General features: G+C 37.9%; 1 protein-coding gene across 2 annotated transcripts in view; it reads right to left on the bottom strand.

The window, feature by feature from the left end:
- The window catches only part of DCDC2 (doublecortin domain containing 2), a 68,368-nt gene that overhangs the window by 24,300 nt on the left and 22,058 nt on the right, over positions 1–22,010 (bottom strand). For both annotated transcript variants that reach the window (XM_037380514.1, XM_037380515.1), the window contains exons 3-7: positions 21,216–21,292; positions 20,969–21,100; positions 16,422–16,568; positions 15,303–15,357; positions 12,555–12,753 (exon numbers count right to left, since the gene is read on the bottom strand). In XM_037380514.1, the coding sequence (XP_037236411.1) occupies positions 12,555–12,753; positions 15,303–15,357; positions 16,422–16,568; positions 20,969–21,100; positions 21,216–21,292 (610 nt within the window). The remainder of the gene's footprint in view (positions 1–12,554; positions 12,754–15,302; positions 15,358–16,421; positions 16,569–20,968; positions 21,101–21,215; positions 21,293–22,010) is intronic.

The raw sequence follows: 22,010 nt of genomic DNA on the forward strand, positions 1-22,010 counted from the left end.
AGCCTGCCCTGAATATTTTATGGAAATCAGAGGCATTTACTAACTGAAAGCTCTGTATGTAAGCAAGGAAGTTAATGTGACTATAAAAAAAAAATTAATGTGACTTACACAGAGGCTGCCTCATAAAAACATTAAGTCAAATTAAAAACAAAATGTGAAAAATCTGTGGCTCATTAAATTGAATAGATTCTTATGAGGAATACAGATGACATGCATTTATGCCTGTCTACAACATAATTTGCTTTTCTGTTTGCGTTGTGTTGGTGGTGGTGGTTTTGTTTGGGGTTTTTTAATTGCAAAATATCACTGTTGTACAAGGCCCATTTCCAGCAAAAAGCCATTGCCTTGGTTTGCATACATGTATGTGCCTGTGGCTCCTGTCATCAAAAAGTAATGGAATTCAAAATAAACCGGTAGCAATAGACATATGAAACCACTGGGAATATTTAAAAAATACTTATTTTTCTTCACCTGATACTATTGCAGCCTCAAGTTTCTAAGCAATTACTTCCTCTCTTCAGAAAATATTGAATTTCTAATAAGATTTCACACCGTTATAGATTGCTGACATCTGATTACCTCAACAGAAACTGCAAACGGTGCTTCTAGAGGCTGACCCTGTATGAACAGTATCCTTTACTGATAGGAAATGCGGTAGTGCTAGAGCCGAGGAAAAGCTGCCTTAGCTGCGATAGCTCAGTCAACTTTATATATATAAACAGCTACAAAAATAAAGGACTGTGTGTCATAATACAAGGTTTTTTTCTTCCCTCTCCCTGCTTCAGTCATTCACCTCATTTATTCTCCATGTTTCTAAGCATCTAATTTATTCATTTATTTAAATGACAGATCATTAAGACCATTTGCATTTTGAAAATAATAAAGCAGTTCCTGTTAAGCCACATCTTTTTTAATTCCATGTCTGTTCCAAAACGCAGCTTTCTCTTGGCTACAGCTGAGTCCTAAGGGCTAAACTGTCACTAAGCAAATGCAAAAGCCCTGAAACGTCTGCACTGGTCCAGTCGTTCCAAAGCAAGCACCAGTACACCTACACTCCATCCTGCAGCGAGTTAAGCAACCTGGCCTTCCTGCTGCCAAGTACAATTTGCCCATCGTATGTTTTGCAACGTATTCATTTTCCTACAAGCAAAGCCAAAGAAACTCACCATGCGCTCAGAGAAAGAGGCTGCAAGGTTTACCATCACCTTGGTTCCCCACTGATGTTAGTATGTGCTGCTACCACAATTCAGCACTGTAACAACACACACTAACAGCAACAAGGCTTCTCATTTCTTGCTATAGATTGCGATTTTATCTCTGTTATGTGAGGAATGAACCTACAGGTCCTGTAAAATCTCTGCAAATAAGAAACGAGATGATCTCATTTCTTCAGCACAGTTTTTGCCTGCTTTGACCATACAGCAGTGATATGGTCTTTGTGTTTATGCTTTAACTACAGAGAGTTATTTCACCCTAAAAGTTGTTAGCAGAAAAAAAAGGACAACTATTTTAGCTCACAACGCACAGCTGATACTCAGAAGTCCAGGCTGATATTCTGTGGCAAGTCCATCATTTTATTGAAAGTAATTGAGATGATAGCATGATAGCAGGAGCAGCTGCTGTATCTGATGTTCTGTGCAGCATTTTTAACTAAGGGTTGGCCTTTCCCCACCCCCCCACCCACCCTTTTTTTAGCCAATGGTAAACCCAGGAAACTGGAATGCTTGCTAAACTTCTATGACCTCATGATACTCCAAACTAGATCTGAAAAAATGTGGAGTGGCTCAGCCCATCTCCAGTGTAGTACTTCTCCAAATCACAGCAAGAACTCAAACTTCACATTGTATTATCTCTAGAACTTGTTTTATAGTTTGGGTAGGGGGTTACTTTGCAAGATGTGAGACTACAATTAAAATACTGTATTTGAATAGAATAGGCTTTAAAGTGAGGGTGCTTTCTTACAAGAATCTTCTACACGCTTGCTACTTTCCTGTTCAACTTCCTACAGTATAATCTTTACAGAATATAGTACAAACCGAAAAATAAGTAGATTTTGTTTGTTGTTGTTATTTTTTAAACCATAAATCAAGATGCGAATCATTAAATGTGCCTTTGGTGTCACTTTCATAAGCCCAAATTCTGCTGAACCAGCAGCACTAGTCTAAGCTCTAAACCTCACATTTCCAGTTGCAATTATTTTTACATATAATACATTCAATATTATTTAGGTTTCTACCAGTGCAATGAGAGTCCAAGCATAACATTAATAGTATGCCTTATAAGTTACAAAAAACCTAGCACCAGCTCACAGTGTACTGGATTTGCTCTAAGAAGTGTGAATTTAAATCTTGCAAAGAGCTTTCAACACTAAAAAATTCTTTAATCATCTTGATTTGAGAGGATTATGAAATGGATCCGTTGTAATATGGATGGCATGCTGGTGAAAATCTCAGTGTATTTAAAAAAGGCATTCAAAGTAAATACATAGCTAGCCCAACTAAACTCTGTTGGAAGATTAGGTTAAGCTTTAAAGACATTATGAACATAATTCTTCAGATGTTAAGTCCCAGGAAACAATCACTTTCAAGCAACCTGGCACTCAAAAGAAGGAGATTCCACATAGCTACTAAATTGGCAGGGAAAAGGACATCAAAGAATATGGGATACATTTTCTACTATGAATATTTTCTTTTTATCTATTTCTGTATACTCCAAAATGTGCATGTGTAAACTCACTGTGCAGTTTATTGGTTTCAGATTAAAATAAATTAATCCCACATCAGTGACAGCCAAATGCAGATAACTAAAATTCCAGTGAAAAAGACAATCCATCAGGAAAAAAAAAATAAAAATTGTAAGATGGTGGTAAGTGCTTCCCTTATTCAATCCAAAGCCTTTGAATTTGAAGAAATTATTTGGAATAAACCTGCAAAGCCAACTGAGGAATTGCAATGAGCCTTCACAGTAGATGGTGGAGCTATACTGATCAAAACAGTACTTGGGAGCAATCATTGTTACTATTTTCCTGTGTATAAGCACAAATACACACACAGCATGTCTGCATGCCAGTCAGTGTTAGTCGTGGTCACTTATTTGTATTCTAAAACCCAGAGGCTCAGTATCTTTAAACATTAACTTCAATGAGACTTTTTTTGTTAAAAATTAAACAGTTCTCTAGTTTTTAACAAAATTTGTCCAGAGAGTTTGCCTCTTTCCTTTTAACTGAATTAAAGATTCTTGTTCTTGTGTACAGTCGTAGCACAGCATTCACATTAACTTGCAATGAATACTTAAAATGCAAGAAACCAATAATCTTTGCTCTGTTGAGTTCTCAACACACTTCCATTATTTTGATACAAAGTCCACTGCAATTGCACAGAAAACTACTTTTGCTTTAAAAAGCCATAGCCCATAAATCAACCATCAAAAGAACACCAAGAACTTTTTAAAAAGCATCAGGTCATATATTTAATGGATACATTCAAAAGAATAACTTTGTATTACTCAGAGAAAGGTTATATTTCACACTCATGTAAGGACTTGGAAAGCACTCCAAAAGAAAGCTACAATGCCATGAATTATGACCTGAATAAAGTCTAAAGAAAACTTTTCAAGCTATGAAGTTACTTTATAGAGATGCCTGTTATACAGCTGATGCAGCCTCTTGACAAGTCTGCTCTTCAAAACCACAGCATGTGTCACCACTTGGTGCAAATCTACACATGGCCAAGTATAAAATGAGGAGAAAAATAGACAAGAATAGCAAGTTGTCCCTGCTCCCAAGCTGATTAAAGGAAAAAGACTTGTGATAACCAGGTGGAGAAGCAAGCTAGGAGAGCTTTTGTCTTCCCATTCACCACCTCTGACCCTATGCAGCAAGTCCAGAAGAGCCTTGGCAAACCAAGCGTTTCCACAGCTGCTCCCTGACATGGCCTTTAGCCACATGGAGGATGTTTCAGAGGGGTGGGAACAGCTTAGGAGGGCTAAACTGCCTCCTGTTACCCACATTTCTCTCCCTGTAGATACTTCACTGACTGCAGAATGTATCTAGGCCCAAGCAATTGCTGAACAGGAAGACTGAAACAGAAAAGGGGTCGAAACCAGACCTCCAGATCCTGGTGAATCAGCAGCGCACAGGAAGGATTACCTGAGGAAAGACCACAAATGGCATAGAAAGTAAACAGATGACATCAGATAAAATGAATGAAGTGCTACATGGACCCAAGAAAAAGCATCAGATAATAACTGGAAAAGAAAGTAGCGAAAAGAGCAGGGGGGGAAATAGCGAAGAGTGGGGATGGATGGGAGGGGAAGAGGAAGGGAGCAAAGAGGAGGTGGAGAGTATGCAGGGAGGCCAGACTGGTAAACAGTGAAGGAGTTGTTAGGGTAAGCTCGCCACAGCGATCATGGGTGCCACAGGACGAGTTAAGACAAACAGAAACAAGTTTCACAGACACACAAATCTGTCTTCCACGGTAGTATCAGGAATGGAGAAAACTGCAGGTATGAAATCCAGCTGTTGGCAAACTTGGGGTCACCTGACAATTTTGCTGCAGTCAGAAAATACTGATAGTGCCATTAAGGAGTAAATTGACCTATACTAGCTGGGTTACATTCTTTACTTTAATTAAGCAGTATGCTGCAAGTCCTGCTAAATACTAACACACATTACATGTTTTTTCCTCTTTCCACAAAAAGCAGGATCCTGCCTCTGGACTAATTCAATCCTCTCCATTAAGACTGATTCAGCCTGAGAGTCTTCAGTCTTAGCTAAGAGCTATTTAAATGCCAATGTTTTAACCAAAACTCCTTTAAAAACATTTCCATAAAGAGAAAAAAATAAATGCAATAAGCTCCTATTGAACTAATGGAACGACAAAAAAAAATAACTGAAATAAGCCTCCTATTGTATTAATGGAACACTCACACCACCCAATTAAAATGACAGGATATTCAAATATTTCTGCAGCCATTTCATTTGAGCTGTGTGTACATTTTATATTTTAAATTGCACAGTTTACGATGGACAGAAGCATCCTTAACAACATTGTCACTTGATAAATGAAGACAAGAATAAAACCTAAAGGTGCAACGGGCACATGTTTACACGTGACAACTAGAGATCAGAGGCTTTTATATGGCTTGGCTTATATATTATTTTTTAAAAATGTTTTATCAATATCACTGGCATTAATAGATGCTTTCACTTAATATAGCAATGCAGATACGCTCATGTGATCACTTATATCCTGCATAACGGTTTTGGTCTGGAAAATCTCTGTGAAAGTTACATCAGCCATTGGTAATTAATATCGTTAGGAATTATATACTTCTCTAAGGTTTTATCATTAACTTTTAGCTCTGTTTTTGCAACAGAGACTACAAATTGCGTCAAATGAAATATAACTGTTTTCTCCACGTTTTTTAATGGTGATACTGAGAACACCATGTGTGTGGAAACTACCATTAAATATGAAATAATAGCACTTAACAAAATCCTATGGTTTCCCAATGATTTGTGTGGTGATTTATATATTTTAGGTTTAGGATAATAGCTCCTTCATCAGAGTAAATATGTGTAAAGCCTTGAGCTTCCAAATCCACATGTCCATGCTTAAATTTAAGCATGACTAAGCCTAACAAAGACACAGTTAAGTGATATGTGACTGACAAATTGGGTCTTTTCAGGAACATACTGCTTTACTTTTAAGCAAGCAGGTGCCAAAGTCTCAGTTAAAGAAATGATACCTAGATTGCATGCTTAAAAAGTTTAAGCATGCGTGTTAGCATAACATGGTGAGAAAAAAATTATAAATACATGCTTAAGCACATACTGGAATTTGGCTATTTTGATAGTGATTCATCTTCAGACTCCATGCCATCTCCTGCAGAACCCCACAGCTCTTCTTGCAAGACCCTTTCACACAGTGCCCTTCACCGCTGAGATCTTAGAGTTCAGACCTGATGATAGTTACAAAATCTTTATCTGAGCTGTGACCTAACAGAAGAAAGCCATGCTGTGGGACTCAGGGATTAATTCAAAACACGGGCCAAATAAAGTGAGCCAGAGGAATAATCTTAATGCACTGACTCACATCACAGTATCATCCACCTCTTTAGATACACTTGGAGAAGAAATTGACTCAACTTATTTGGAAATGTAGAAGACTATGTGTTCTTATGATATAAATAAATAGACACACATCTTTGCCCAGATTAACCAAATTTTATAGATTTTATAGAACTTATTCATATATATATTCATATATTCAGACAGCAGCACTTTTGCATTCAGCAAAAATTACAGAGACTAACAATATTTAAATAATACACCTGAAACAAATCAAGAGAGTAATAAAAAGAGTGTTTTCTACCTCCCATCTCTAATCTGCCTTAAAAAGCCTATTGATTTACCAGTGTTCTTCATTACTGAATTCATGGTATACTTCATGTCAGTCATCCTTACTTATCGCCAAAATTCTTTAAATTAATTTCCTATGATTTTACCATTCTTAACAACACTTAACAGCTATGGTAAGGATAAAACAACATCAGAGATCTGAAAAGGCATTAAGAAAACGTTTCTGAGGGAAACCAGACTACCACTGCATTCATATGGAAAACAGAAGGTTATTATATGGCAGACACTAAAAGTCTCATTTCAGAGAGCTAGAAGGATGGAGAGAAAAGGAAGAAAAGACAAATTCAATCAGTTCTAGCAAAGAGGAGGAAAAAATTCCTCAGAAATAGGTTTATTTCCTTAGAAAGAAGTTAGATGGTCTCTACCTATTTCCCCCCTCATGCTTAATGAAACCTCCAATAACAAGAGAATCTGAAAGGCTCAAAAAAAATTATTGACTACGAATATTCTTTAAAAAAGACAGATAAAAGAATTATACATACACTATTAACAGCTTCAGCTTCATAGATGAGCAATCAGCAATGACACAGGAATGAAAGCATCACAGCAGCCTACAGTATAAACTAGAAAGCTTTTGAAGGTCACCTGTTTCAGTTATTAGCAAGAAATCGGCCTCTCCCTGATGCATCACCTCAACAGTATGGAAAGCATAGCAGGCAGCAGTAACTCCCTACAAGATGTCCTCTACGGATAAAAAAAGACAAGTAGAAATGGAGTTGGGAACTTCTGCAGATCATCTTCTCTACTAGGATCTCTGCATGGGGTTAATCAGAACAAAGGTTGTCAGAGACAGTGTGGCTCAGGTGAGAAGGCTTTCCCCACAGTAGGACCCAGATACAAGCAGTGGGCTTAACTTACAGATCTGCTTGAAGACCTGCCCACTCAGGGTACTGATTTCTGCAAAGTGCAGAAATGAACTTTTTAATAGTGGGCTGAAATGCAACTTCAGTAGCAGTATATTTGGGAACACTCAGACAAGAACAATGACAACACTGTTGCTTGACATACAGAAAGTTGGAAATAGCACCAGGCAGGATACCTGGCAAACCTGGTCCCTCAGATAACATACCAAAGAACACTGCAAATGATGATGCTCACACTTTCTGTTCTTATTTCAAGAAGGCAAGTACATTCAGATGTACTCCACGGGAGCAAGAGATGGGCAGGCAGGTTAAACCCAAGCAGCTTACTGACCCAGGAACAACCAGCTGTAGGATACAGATACATTAAGTCATCTGGGTATGAAAATAATTGCAGTGTTTGCATATTTCTAACATTTCTTTCTTTCATGCTTCATTGGTATGCTAAAGGTCACCTTAGTATGTCAAAAGAAGCAAGCAGAGAAGCCAGCCACAACATGGTCTGCTTGAAAGAGGCAAACAAGCTTTTTCTTTCATTAGCAAGGAAACACGGTACTGAGACTTCCCCACTGCGAGCTATTTTTTTGGTCAAGAAAGGGCTGCACAGGTCAAAACTGAGCCAGGTGACTCCTCTATGATGCACCATAAAAATGATGCCAAAGCTGATAAGGGCAGAATATTTCAGGCTTCACTTACTTCAACACATACTTGTTTCTCAGATCCCCCGCTGACCGAGCAGTCAGTGGGCTCATAAGGCTGATTTGACTGGTGAGGCACTCTAGGGTAAGCTTTTGAAGGGGACTATTCTGCCACCTACCTCTGTTCCATAATGCATATCCATCAGCTAAGAACTTCCACTTCCCACCTGCAGATAGATAATTTGGTGGAAATACTTAACCAAGCTCTTGTGCTATATTTAACTCAACAGATAGTCCCACAGGTGAAAAATATTCAGCTAATGAGAAATAAACAAACAAACTTGATAGCGAGACAGGCTATCAAATCACAAAATAATATGCCTTTGGCAACAAAACCAACATCATCACAAACCCCACACCCTAGTGCTTGTGACTCTCCAGAGAGAAGCCCGCTGTTCATTTACATGGGAAAGCACAATGAAAAGGAACATATAGTGATAGACTTTGGTTACCAAACATGTCATGGTGTATTAACTACTCTTTTACATTTGTAGGTTTGAATAGAAAACAAACAAATTAGACTATCTGTCTGTATGTATAAAACCTAGAGAAGTTCTGAGTAACACACAGTGTGCTATTAGTATATTGCTCAAGAATAGTTCCAGCTGTAAAGCTACCATTACACTAATAAATTTTAAAAAAATATTTTTTAAAAGAAATGCTTTCTCCAGAGATTCTCAAAGATAAAAGTAAATTTAAACAAATGTAGCTATGAATCTAGACATTTCCTATCTCTCTGAAAGGCATTATTGCATCCTAGGGAAAGATATACTAAGTACATTGAAGCACTCAATTTCAAAGTAATTGAGTGGTGTTAGGTATGATCTTACAGGTGCATTTTAGTGCTTAATGTTAATGGTGAAATACATGACTTTTTTTGGCACCTTAATTATTTCACTATGGAATAATTTCCTACATTTTTGTCCCACGCTCACAAGAAGAGCACATTAAAAAGTTCTTGTATACAGTCATCACTGGATTAAACATCATGAATGTTTAGATTTTGCCACTATATGAGTAAGTTACTCAAATCACCATACTTCAGAACAAAACAAAGAAGAAACGGCACTCAGTGTAGAGTCTTTGGGTTTGGCTGGGTTAACAGGGTGATTATGAAAAAAATGTATCATTTGATTTGAATGCCTTGCCTGCTTCCTGCAGTAGAAGCAGCAACAGCTGTCAGTGCTCTTTCTTAGTCCTGCTCGGCGTCCTCTCCAACGCTGCACCTCACATGCCACCCACTCCCAGAAGGCTATTTCTGCTTCTCTTTAAATGGTGACACACGCCATTTGCCTCAGTGGGTCAAAACAAACATCAAAAGTTTTGCCAACAGCAACCTTTTTAAAAGGTCTGTTACCTCTACCAGTCTGTGAGACTTGAGACAAGTCAGAAAATAAACTGGGTACAGAGGCTGAATCACCCTCTCTTACGAGACACACCTATTTCAGAATGTGGTTCAGGTATATTGCTTGGCTACTGTGACAAAAACTATTGCAACAAGCACAGCTGTACCTCTTCCAGAGAGGGGAAAAAGTCCAAAGCAAACAAATAAAACAGCCTCTGTGGATTTTAAGAGACCTGCAGCAATTCCTTACAAATTTCCAGCCAAAATGACTAAAAGGAAAGAAAACAGACAAGTGGGATCTCTCTACAGTCCTCTGTGCACCCTACAAATGTTTACCAAGCAATGACAAACCACTTATTTAGAAAAACATGATAGCAAAAAAATGTTCCACTAGGAACTAACAGATTCAGAACAATTACACATGGTTTCTCACATGAAACGGTGAATACAGGGTATTAGCTACTATTATTGATGGCTTGTAAAGCAAAATGCAGGAAATGGGACATCCTAATTTTGCTCTTGATCACAGAAAAGTTTTTTGTCATCCTTACTGCAAAGTACCAGGGAGGGGCAGAAGATACCAGAAAGGAAAGGAGAAAATAAATAATTAAATACATGAAATACCATTAAATTTAGTTTGAATCATGTGGCAAAGAACTACATTTAAGCTGAACTAGAATAATGTAATAATAACGATGCACCTCTTGTTAAAATAGAAGCAGGGCTGAAGATCACTTTGAATAGTAGCCTTGTGATGCAAAGCTTAAGGCAACTGCTTCTTGGAATATTTTCCACTTGATCTGGATGAACAAACATTAGGAAACTTAAGTGGGGAAAGACAAGTCTGTAGATGTCCACAAGTCGGCAGTTGTCACTGTGCTTGGCCTAAAGACTTAGAGGAGCATGAGATACTTTGCTTTTCGGGCTTGGCAAAACAGTTCTCCCTGACTCAGTATACATCTCCTCGTGAACAGAGATCCACTGAGGGCAGGGATTGTACTCCACCAGAAACCTGGTACCTGGCTCTGGATTTCTTACCCCACACTGTTATCGGAATTTAACCTAGAGACTTCATCTCCCTCAGCACCTGCCTGCATGACCAGCTAGGCAGGTCTACCTAGACTTGCAGAAAAGCTCAGACTGCCCCTTCCCACTTCTGCTAGCAGGTCTGCATATACCGGGGATAAATAGGGGAGCACAGAAAGAACAGAACTTCTCCCAACATACACTTTAGCTCAGACCAGAGAACTGGCTGCCTTGAACAGCTTCTCCTAGTTACACAAGACTCACAAAGCATGGAAAAGCTGAAGTGAGAAGCAAGCAGTCATTTCTTCAATAAACTTACTGGATTTCCAACCATTTCTGTCAGCAGGTGGAGCAGCAACAGCGCTAAAATATAGAGAGGTAACTACCTCCCTGTATTTGTCTGTACCTACCAAAGTAAGGTTTGTCTCTTAGCCGCTGCCTGCTGAAAGGACAGAGAAACTATTGCTGCTTCTAGTATTCCTCCCTCCACTGGGAAATCAAAAAAAGTTATCAGAAACCTCTGATAACCTAATGGAAGGCCGACAAAGGCATCGAATAAATTTCTCTCCCCTGGGCAAAAGAAGTGTGTTTGCTTCCAGGAGTCATCTGCAGAAAACTTATTTACAAAAATCCTCAGGCCAGAAAAAATAACATATAGAAAAATCACCATAATGGCACTATACCTATAAGGAAAACTACATGGTTTGACTGTTCTTAATGTAAGACGACTGAGATCTGTCTAGTCACACGTGGAAGTTCTGAGCAGTTCAGTACTCTGAACAGGAGACCAGACCAGAACATGTGGATTTTGAGATCTGTATGAAGAATTCTGTACTGGCATTTCCAAACAGAATTCAATGCATCTGTTTCAGAAAACAAACAAATAAAAAACAAAACAAAAAAAAAAACCAAAACAAACAAAAAAACCCCAGAAAACATATCAACAATTGAAGATATGCAGAGTGGACAACAGCATGTATCACTCAAATTGAAAAAAGTTGGGATACACCATGATGAATTCAAGGAGAAGAATATATTCAGTCATTCCATGAGTTATAAAGGACAAATGTTTCCTGTCACTTTCATCATAACATAATCATTATTCTTCAGCAAGAAAAAAGAAAAAAAGATCAAAAAAGTTTTGGCTAAAATTGTCTCTTACTTACCAGCAAAATGATAGAATGGTATTTGAATCAAGACTAAAATAAACCTGAAATTCAACAAGCTAACTCTTGAAAAAACAATTATATTACAGATGGTTATATTTCATTGGTCTTTTAAAACTCAAATTGACAAATGTGTTCCTCACTCAAAGTAAATTTACAACTCATGATTCTAGACAAGGTACATGGCTGTGCTGCTGGATGCCGTATACCGCAGTTTTAGACCACAATTTGTTATTGCACACTTAATTATTAACACGTAAACATCAGTGAGAAGAAATGTCAAATCCTATGAAAAGTATAATTTATTTCTCCTGGCAGATATTAACTGGCCACTATTAATGACTTTTGGAACTATTACTAATGAGGAAAACCAGCCACCCCAGCATGGTAGCAACATCCATAGTGAGGCACCAGCTTTTCAGCCATGAAAAAAAGTGGAGGGAAGGGGAATATCACAGCACAAGATAAGAAAAAGAGTTTCTCAGAGAGTATGTTCATGACTAAATTGCTGCCACAACATGGGGGGTGGTGGGGAGCAGGGAAATTCTGAAAGGGCTTCCAGCAGCTCGGCTGCATGATTAGCCAAGGCAGCTAACTGCCGTTCATGTCCGCATCATTCCCCCACGGTCTGGTCATTTTGTTATACTGAGCCAGGCAGCTAACCAGGAATCCTGAGGGACAGGGAGGTGTCCTTTGATCAGACAGCTCCTTTTCTTCACTTTTTTGCAGGGCAAAACAGTGGGAAAATAGTCAAAATATGTTTTCTTTATGCTTTTATCAAAAGCATAAAGATAGGACTGTATTAGTTTAACTGCCAAGGTATGCTAAAAATCATATACAGCCTTCCGTGGTATGAAGCCAGGAATGTAGTGGTTATGCATAGGTACACTTCCTAAGCAGAAATAACTTTTCTAAATTCAGTTAGCCAGAGTAAATGGACAATTCAAGAACTATATAAGCATATTATTCAACTAATTCACTGTTTTAACTGAAGATCAAAAGCCATTATGTTACAATAGTGTTTTTCTCAGTACTGACCATTATCTTGAAGGACTCCTGTGGAAGCTGTTGCTCTTAGTGTCTGTTTTACCTTTGTAGAGTTGTTAGAGTGTCGTCTGGACACAAATTCTTCTAGATTCTGGCTTTTTTTATCTTTCCCTTTAGGAAGCTGAGGTGAGATACTGTTTTCTCCCTGATCACTGGATCCAACAGTAGATTTAGATTGCCGATCATTTCCCTGAAAAGAAGTGTGTGTAATTATCGCTGATGCAAATGACTAAGTTGTTGGGTTTTTGTCAATATGTTTTTTTTTAATTTCAATATTAGTTCAACCTTTTAATACTAAGGATCCATATCAGGTGTTAAAGCATATTAACTTACAACCAATACAGTTAAGCGATATCTTAAATGATCCAAAAAACTGTAACTATCTAATCAACTTACTGTATGATCCCACTGATTAAATGCTCCTCAACAACTCCCAAAAGAAAGTAACACATTTATTACAATGACATAATGCTTCATTTCATTAAAAGAATGGCTAGGTGAATCTATACATGCATGCATATGATATACAGCTATATCTCATCTATGCATATGTGTGGAAAGCCACAAGATGTAACATATATAACATGAATAATTCATTGCCTGTGTAAATGACACATGGCCATTAATCTAAGTGTCAAAAGCAGCTGGAAGAGGATGACAATCTTCAGGTGGCAGTAATGCTGACTGCCAAGTGGACACTAAGAAAGAGGGCTGCCCACACATCACCTCTGAATCACCTCCAAGGCCATCAGCCAGTTCCTCTGCTGGCTCTGTGATATATCTAGAAACAGAACCAGAAACTTGGTCCTTATTTTTACAGCTTCGATGTATGTATGATGCTGGGTGTACCAGCCATACACATTCTTACATACACATACCAGCCATAGACAGATTCAGTCTAAACCTGTTCACAATCAACATCATAAAAATCTGAAGTGTACACAACAGGTCTTTAGGGTGCTGTTTATATCATTCTAGGCTGCGTAAAGTCTTTACCAACTGAACACCCTCATCATTGCCTCTCATTAGAGGCTGTCATCCTCCTACCTCGGCCAGTCTAACAGCACACATAGTTTCTTCCTAATCCAGTTCTGTCAAAACACTCCATATAACAACAAAATACTCAGGCAGATAGGGTAGAAAACCTTAGCAGTATCTGGAACTGTTCACCTTATCACAAACTTAGCTGAGTCACAGCAGATTTCATTCTACTTCATTGTTTCACTTGGTGTAGCTGCATGAGCTATTCATGCCATTTTAGAATTTGCCCACCAGAAAGACCTTTCATTTTGCAATGGTCATGGACAATTCTTTTCACCTCACTGCAAAAGTTAAAAAGGTAATACTATATAAAGTTAAAATCTTTCAGAAGAATAAGTCCTAAACAAAATCCCACATCTCTATTAAAAATCAGGCATACATTATTACAGTTTTATGTGCTTCTTCTAGAAATCAGTTCTGTTTAAAATATCTTACTTAAATGCCATCTAATCTACCATTTATCTACCAATACCATCAAATCTACCACTTATACTTTCTCTGTAAAGAAAAATGACGGCATGGCAATACTCCCGTCTCTTCTAATTCTAACAGTTTACTCCCAAGCAATAATAGTAAAAAAGTGTAGATACCAAATTGAAGTAAACAATTGCACGATTTATACCAGTTTAAGTGTTACATTATATATTTAAGAGCAGAGGTACATAATCTTGCCTCCTTAAGATTTGACACTTGTTATCAGTGTGTGTGGCATGGTTTTGTCTGGGATAGAGTTAATTTTCTTCCTAGTAGCTGTTATAGTGCTGTGATTTAGGATGAAAATGGAAAAAAAAGTGAATATCAAATAATTTTCTGTACATGTTAAGTAATACTAGAAGAGGCAAGAAGTTAAAACTGCTAATGAGTTATTCTTATAAATGCTAGAATTGCAGAGCTCACATTTTAAAAACAAGCACCACTTGAAAGTAGGTTCTTTGGTGAGGTTTTATCTTCTACTTATTTTCAACAGAATGGATCAGAGACTTTTATATTTTACTGCTTCTTTTGTTTAGCAGCTCCAGGGTTTTTCATCTTGTAAACAATGAATGTGCATGATCAACACCCACAATTATAATGACACACTGTGAGTTTGACTATCCCCTGTCTTGTACAGTAAATTGCACTGGTGCAGAATCGATGCCAACAGATACGTATATTCTGATTTAACACTGGTTTAAATCCACAGTGGACTCATTTTGTACACAAATAAATAGCTATACAGGATACAAAGCAGTGGACACTCAAGCTCTGTATTTAATGGTTAGCTAGGACAAAACACACCAGATGGGAAACTGGTTTAGGGCCATATTAAGACTCAGCATGCAGAAACACCATCTTCTGCAAGATATTTTTGTTAAAAGGTTCTGTGTTTTTCCTTTAGGTGTATAATTTCAATAAATAAATACACAAAGATAGCTGACAAGGTTTATGGGAAAGACCTCAAAGCAGCAGTTGATCTTTGCTATGGAGGTTTTTATAAAAAATAATGCAGCCATTATTGCAAGAATATTCTCTCAGATTTCTTTTGTCTAATTGAGACTGCAAATAGCTACAGATTCATCAAGTTTTAATAAGCATACCACCAGGTGGCTGAGGATTTTTTCTCCTCAGATTTAATTAAAACCCAAAGGAGAGGGACTTTCCATCTGCTGGAATTAAGCAAAATTAGAAACAAACTTTATTATGGCACTTGTTACTTACACTGCCTTTAGACTTTCGAGATCCCACAATTGGAGGTAGTACAGAGGCTTTGGAACTGCAGAAATAAACCATATTTTAGAAATGTGTACACTGTCACTATCATAGACACTACGTATCTATAACCAAGTCAGCTATGACAACAGAGTTGTTTCATTCATTGTGTGTTTTTACTAAGAATCACTCGTTTCTGTTTGCTAGACTATATTTAAATGCATAACCATTAACTTGAAAAAAATGCACTACATTTCCTCACAATGCATACTTTATACACTGAAAATCTGCAGAGCAGTATTCAGTGTGAAAGATCCATACAACTATTATAATTAAAAGTTCCAGCAATTTCCACAAAACTCTGTTTACATCAATTGATCAACATAGCTTTTCACTGTCCTTAAATTCATTTGTTGCAAATGCTGTTTCCTAAAATACTTTCCAGTTATTCACATTGTCTACAGTTGGTTACTGAAAAAAAAAATTACATTACACCCAGGTTTATATGCAGAATATGAGACAAATTCTCTAAACTACACCATTTGTAGGACAAATTTCCACTTCTTTCCATTTATTTCAATGAAATGGCTCCCAACTTTCATGTTTGCAAAGATGCTAGAAGCCCAAGTTCCTCCCTACAGACACCCAGTTTAGGACTCTATTATGTGATAATTCTAGCCTGTAAAAATAGACTCAAACATAAAGCATTCTTAAGGGAGTACATATTCCACAAAACATTACCAAGCAAGAGTAGATCTAGAATGGTGTAGCTGCACTTAATCTAATTCAGCTGTACACATTTGTATCCCAGGAAAAAACAAATTAAGCCTAGTCAAAATAATCCTTTTTCTGACATTAGTTTTGTGATACATCATCAATGGCAGGTTTATGTCTTGTGAATTTCTGTTTTCTCTTTTGGTTTTCTTATCTCAAGTTTCTCTGAAGTTATCAATGAAGTTTTGCATCCATGCTAATGCTTTTATCCATCCATCCATCCATCCATCCATCCATCCCTCCCTCCCTCCCTCCCTCATTCTTGGAATGATGATTTTGTGCTTTACTGGTGGTACTTTGTAAACAAGTTGACACACACAAGCACGTGAGAAGTCTATCACCTATAGAACTTACCCCTGTGGCCTTCTCACTGTAGATTTGCTAAACAGCAGATCACCATACGGCAACTTCTTAAACTTTTCTCTGCCCACTGCAACATAAATTTGCCCATTCTCCAAGTCTGACCCATTCTGAACAAGTTTTCCATCTAAAGTGTACAGTCTGAAAAATAAAAAAATGCTTAATATAATAAACCTTAACATTCAGGTAGGCGTATTAAAAGTGTTGAAAGCTACATTAATCTAAGCTCACTAAAACGGGATAATGTAAAAATAACGTGTTGGACACTCCCCTGTCTGGTCCCAAATGCATTTCTTCCTTCTCGATAAAGGGTACAAACAGAAATTATTGTTGTAAAAATCTATCTGATGTAACAGACATTGATTATTGGTACTGTAGGTGCCTAAGATACATAGCCCCTCGTTAGAATGTTGCTGTATTGGCTGCTACTCCCAGCCTTAGCCCACCAGGTACAGCCATTCCCTGCCCCTCTGATCCGTGCAATATAACAGTGTAAGTGTAGTGTTATCCGCTTGGTCTGTGTTAGTGGACAGGTCCTGGCTTTTCAGTCGTGGGGCCATGCACGTCCTGTTATTCCCAGGTTACTGCACAGTGCCCAGAGCACTGACGGGAGGTGGAACTTGGCATGAGAGAGGTCAGGAACTCATGGAGTAGATCTCTTCAAAGGGATCAGAGGAAAGACATTAAAGACCTCCTAAGTAAAGCATAATTTCATTTTAGAAATTATAGAAATGTTTCCCATTTTCAAGTTTGTGATTTTATTTAAGGATGGTCAAAACAATGAGGAAGAAGGAAACATTCAATAACAAATAAGCTCTTTCCCCTCTTTCCCACAAAGCATATTCCAAAACTCAACAATATTTGTATCTAATTTAAAAGGCAACTCTAACTGTTTTGCATTTAACTCTTAAGTTCCGAAATGCTGAATGACTGTCTCAACTGCCTTTCTAGAAGCCTTCCACAGGAGCTACTACAGGTGTTACTCAGAAATTTCAGCACAATGCAAGGGGATATGAAATTATATATACATGTATACAATTAACCTTCTAGGAAGAGTATCAAAAGCCAGCCTTGAGAACACCCCTGACTTACAAAGTACAAAAATTCTTAACTTAATAGAGAAAAAGCTGCATGGTGACACAGCCTTGAATAAACACAGAAGAAAAAAAAAAAAAAGATGCAGATTATAGGAACCAGGAATCACAGAATAGCTAAGGTTGGACACGATCTCTGGGGACCACTTAGTCCCATCACCCCATGCAGAGCAAGAGCAATTACAGTAGGTTGCTTGGGGCTGTGTCTAGGTCTGTTTTGAATAACTGCAAGGATGGACACTCCACAGCCTCCCTGGGCAATCTGTTCCAGTGTTCGATGACTCTTACAGTAATCTTTTTTTCCTTCTGGTCAAGTGAAATTTCCTGTATTTCAGTTTATGCCCATTGCCTCTTGTCCTTTCACTGGGCACTACTGAGACAGAGCCCGGCTCCATCCTCTTCACTCGTTCCCACCGGGTATTTATACATATTAACAGGATCCCCCTGAGCCTTCTCTTCCCCAGGCTGCAGGGTCCCAGCTTTCCCAGACTTCCTCACATAACAGGTATCTTCAGGCCCTTCATCTCTGGGGCCCTTTGCTCCACTTGCTCCAGCATGTCCATGTCCTTCTTATATTCCCCTCATGAAAGTACCTTGATTTTCTAGGTGCCTCCTGCCAGTACCTTGGTTTTCTAAGTGCAAAGACTAAAAGTTCTCAAAAGTGAAATTGCAGCTTTTTAAAACTTTGATCACATTGCTGCTTCTTTGTGAAGAGGTATGCTAACTCTGAAGCAATCCATTTGTATTACCCATATTTACTTTTTAGTACAAAAATTTCACAGGTATGCCAGCGATTCAGAGAGCAACTTACCTTTCACTACCGTGCAGACACATCAGTTTCACACAAACAATGAAAATAAAAGAAGCAATCTATAAATCAGCAAGAAGCCTATTTCTGAATTAATCTAGATTACATGCTGCTTTGGGGAACTCAGGGGAAAAAAACAGCAAATCAATATACCACATTTAAGAACTGTATTATATATTTGTGTGGTGCTGCAGGTATACAGGGGTACATACAAACATGACTGTGGGGGGTTGTTCACAATCTTCCACTTTGCTTGTGTTTTAATGTTAAATTTAATGCACAAAAGTTGTTTGCTTAATATAACCCTGAAAATGTTATGGATTATCTGGCAATCTCTAGTTGTATCTTTCACCTAGAAAATAATAATCACAATAACTGAATCAAACATAATCCGTCCCTGAAGATGAAAGTGAATTTAAAAATGCATTTTAAAAAAATGGAACTTCAAACTAATAAATAACTACTGACTTAACAAGCATCACACAGGTTTTGTGACACTTACTTCTGAAGCCTTCTACCCACCCACCTGGCCACAACCACTCATAAACCAGCGGGGTACTCTCAGGCTAGTATTATGCAACAAATATGTCCTTGTGATCAACAAATATGTCCTTGTGACCACTTCTTCTGGTCACTGGCAGATGACCTAGTCCTTTCCCTCTGGGATGCCAGTGGACTTCCTTTTTCCTTCCTGAATCCAAGCCAAAAAGTGGTTGCCAAAACAAAGCAAGCGTACAGGCTGACAAAGGAGACGGCAAAGACATAACCTGTGGAACCAACATCCCCAAATTCCCACTTGCTGATGCACCAGGTACTTTCCTGTCAGGCTGCTGTACCCCATCCCCATGCACAATGTGGCAAGCAGAAAAGCCACTTTCTCACAGTCTCCGGTCACATATCTCTTACTTACATCACTGTTCTGATGGGGATGATCAATTATTTTTTTTTTTTAAGAAGCCACATGTGAAACTGCATAAGACTTGGCAACTTTGTATGTCTTTTAATAACATGGAAAAGAAAAACTGCCATATGCATAATGCAGTTTCTCATAATTCCACTTAGCCTTCTTTAATGAGAAATTATATCTTCCCAGCATCAGTGGTCTTACAGGACCTCCCATAATGCTAACATACTTTCAGTAAACCCCAGCAATTAATGCGTAACTTATTAAAGAACAACAATCACTTTACTAATGTCTTTAGTATGTATTCCTAGCATTTTAAGGAAAAGAAAATGAAAACTGGGTTAATAGAAAACCAGAAAAAGGAAAACATTAAATAATTCAAAATGTCATGTATGTTATCTTATTTTTTAAACAATTAAAACCAAGCACTGAAGAGAAAGCAATCCTAGCTATGTACAGAATGACTTACACTTTCATGTACATCATTCAGTTTCACCAAGGAGTGACACCAAGTAATGAGAATGAAATAGGAAATGTTTTTAAATTGCTAAACAACCTGAGAGCAGAAAGAATTGATGTGTTGTAAAGGGCTGTTACTTTGCTCACTGCTGAGTTACACTAGCTGAGAATCAGATCCAGAAAGCTGCAACACGTGTGTAGAAAAGCGCTAAGTAACCAGATAATAGGAGCAAAGAAATGCAGGGCTGAGAGGAAAAGTTAAATGAGCACTAATAATCAACAGGTAGCACTACCTTAATCTCTTATTTCTGTATCAGCTCTGGGAAAGTAATCAGAAAAACTGAAAGACTACCTTATCTTCATTGATTTGAGAAAGATTTTGCAAGGTTAGCCTCAGACATTGCGTAAACTGTGAAGAATGATTTTCCACAAGAGGCCTTTTCCCATCTGAGGAATGGATTTCTGTAATGTACTCTGCATGGGGCAGCACTGGAATGTCAGTAATTTGCCTGCACACACCTTGACAGTCCGCTTACACTGCAATGTTTCTCATGGAACCTGCATATACCATTTTGCTCTAAAACTTGCAACTACCATATACTATTTTAGAGAGTTTATTTTACATTTCAAAAGCCTTAAGGGACTGAAACTTACCTATCCAAGAGGTCATCTCCTATTTCTGGGACACCACAACAGCTCAGAGCAGCTGAGATACTGGAACTGGCAAACTCTCAACTACAGCTTTGGCCTTGGCTCTTATAAGGAGGCTGAGCTGTGACTATAAAGCACATCCTAGTCATAGCACAGGTCTTCAAAAACCAAAGAACCTATAATATTTTCCTTGAAATTGTTTGCCCCAAGGTATTTAAAGAACCATCAAAATTAGAAGGTAACGTGGATCAGATCTATTACTGCACATTGCAGACTCTTCACCAACTTCACTGTGCTCATTTATTTTATTCTGACATTAACTTAACTATTAGTACTAAATATATTGCATTATTGTATTATTACATGCCTGATAACTAAATATTTAATCAAGAAATAACAGTTTAAACAAATTGAGGTTTTTCTTTTTTTAGATAGCAGTTGAAATGAAACTTGAAGATTACTTTGAGTCAATGTATTTCCGTTCTGTGGCTTTTTGATGTATTTTAATTTTCTTATAGTGGAATTTCCCATGAAGCAGGAATGATCCCTTATATCTACCCACGCATTTTTAAAAACTTATCGATGCATATGAAATGTATCTTGCAAATATTCAGCTTCCTGGTACCTGTGAACGGCTCCGCTTCTGAGGGTAACTTTCCCTGTAACCATTTCGAGAATATGATCCCAGTGATTCAGTGTTTTCCTGGGAATGAGGAGGCGCACTACAGGGCTAATAAGGTCTCCGTTAGCAATCAGGCTGAAAGAGAGCAAAGTAAAATAATTTGGAGGAGCATTTTAGGCAAAACTCATCTGAAGTTAAGACACTACCTCCAACCCTGGAATGGAGTTCACTAACTGAATATTCTACTTACAAAATAGTGTAGGGCTCCTGGAGTGGTTTTCGAAACCGTGCTGACACAGTGATTCTACTGTGAGTAACAGGCTTGACCTGAAAGGACAAAAAAAAAAAAAAAAAAAATGAGAAATTACTCATCCTTCACACTGGAAAAGAGTTTGCCCCGACCACCACCACCAAGAGGGGCACCATATCTGCAGAAAGAAGTTCCTGTTTTTAAAACATGCATTTTATTCCATTCAAGCTTCACCTTCTACAAAGCATACATAATTACTGCAACAGGTTTATATACGTGTTGAATAACAACCACAGCATAGTACACCACAGTGCAGCACGGCACAACATATGGTTTGCACTGACAGGTCAGGACTGTAGGGACATCTTTGGTGACTTCCCAGCTGTTGTTCCTAGAGACCCAAAGCAACACTTGAAATATTGTTCTTGCTTTCTTAGTCTTTATCGCTTATAACCATTGCCCAGGCAATTAAACCGTCTCCTCTTTTTAACAGTAAGTGTCATCTCTAGGTCTCTCTGCTATTATGTAATAAGTACTTCTGCTCTTGTACAGGTCTTTATACCAAAATCCATCAGTGATTTATAAAAGTTCCCAAACACTACGCTCATTTAAGGGTAATGACTCACAAATGAGGTGAACTGCAGATTTTTAGCTCTCAGGATAAAATATAAGCTACTTAATTCACAGCATTATTCCCTGTAATCTTTTGAACAAACACTGCATTGAGATCAATTAGGTGGCTCAATATTAATACCATTATACTAAACAGAAAGTTATGCAATACTGCCTAGCTAG

The sequence above is a fragment of the Falco rusticolus genome, chromosome 3 (genome assembly GCF_015220075.1).
Source record: "Falco rusticolus isolate bFalRus1 chromosome 3, bFalRus1.pri, whole genome shotgun sequence".
Taxonomy (NCBI): domain Eukaryota; kingdom Metazoa; phylum Chordata; class Aves; order Falconiformes; family Falconidae; genus Falco; species Falco rusticolus.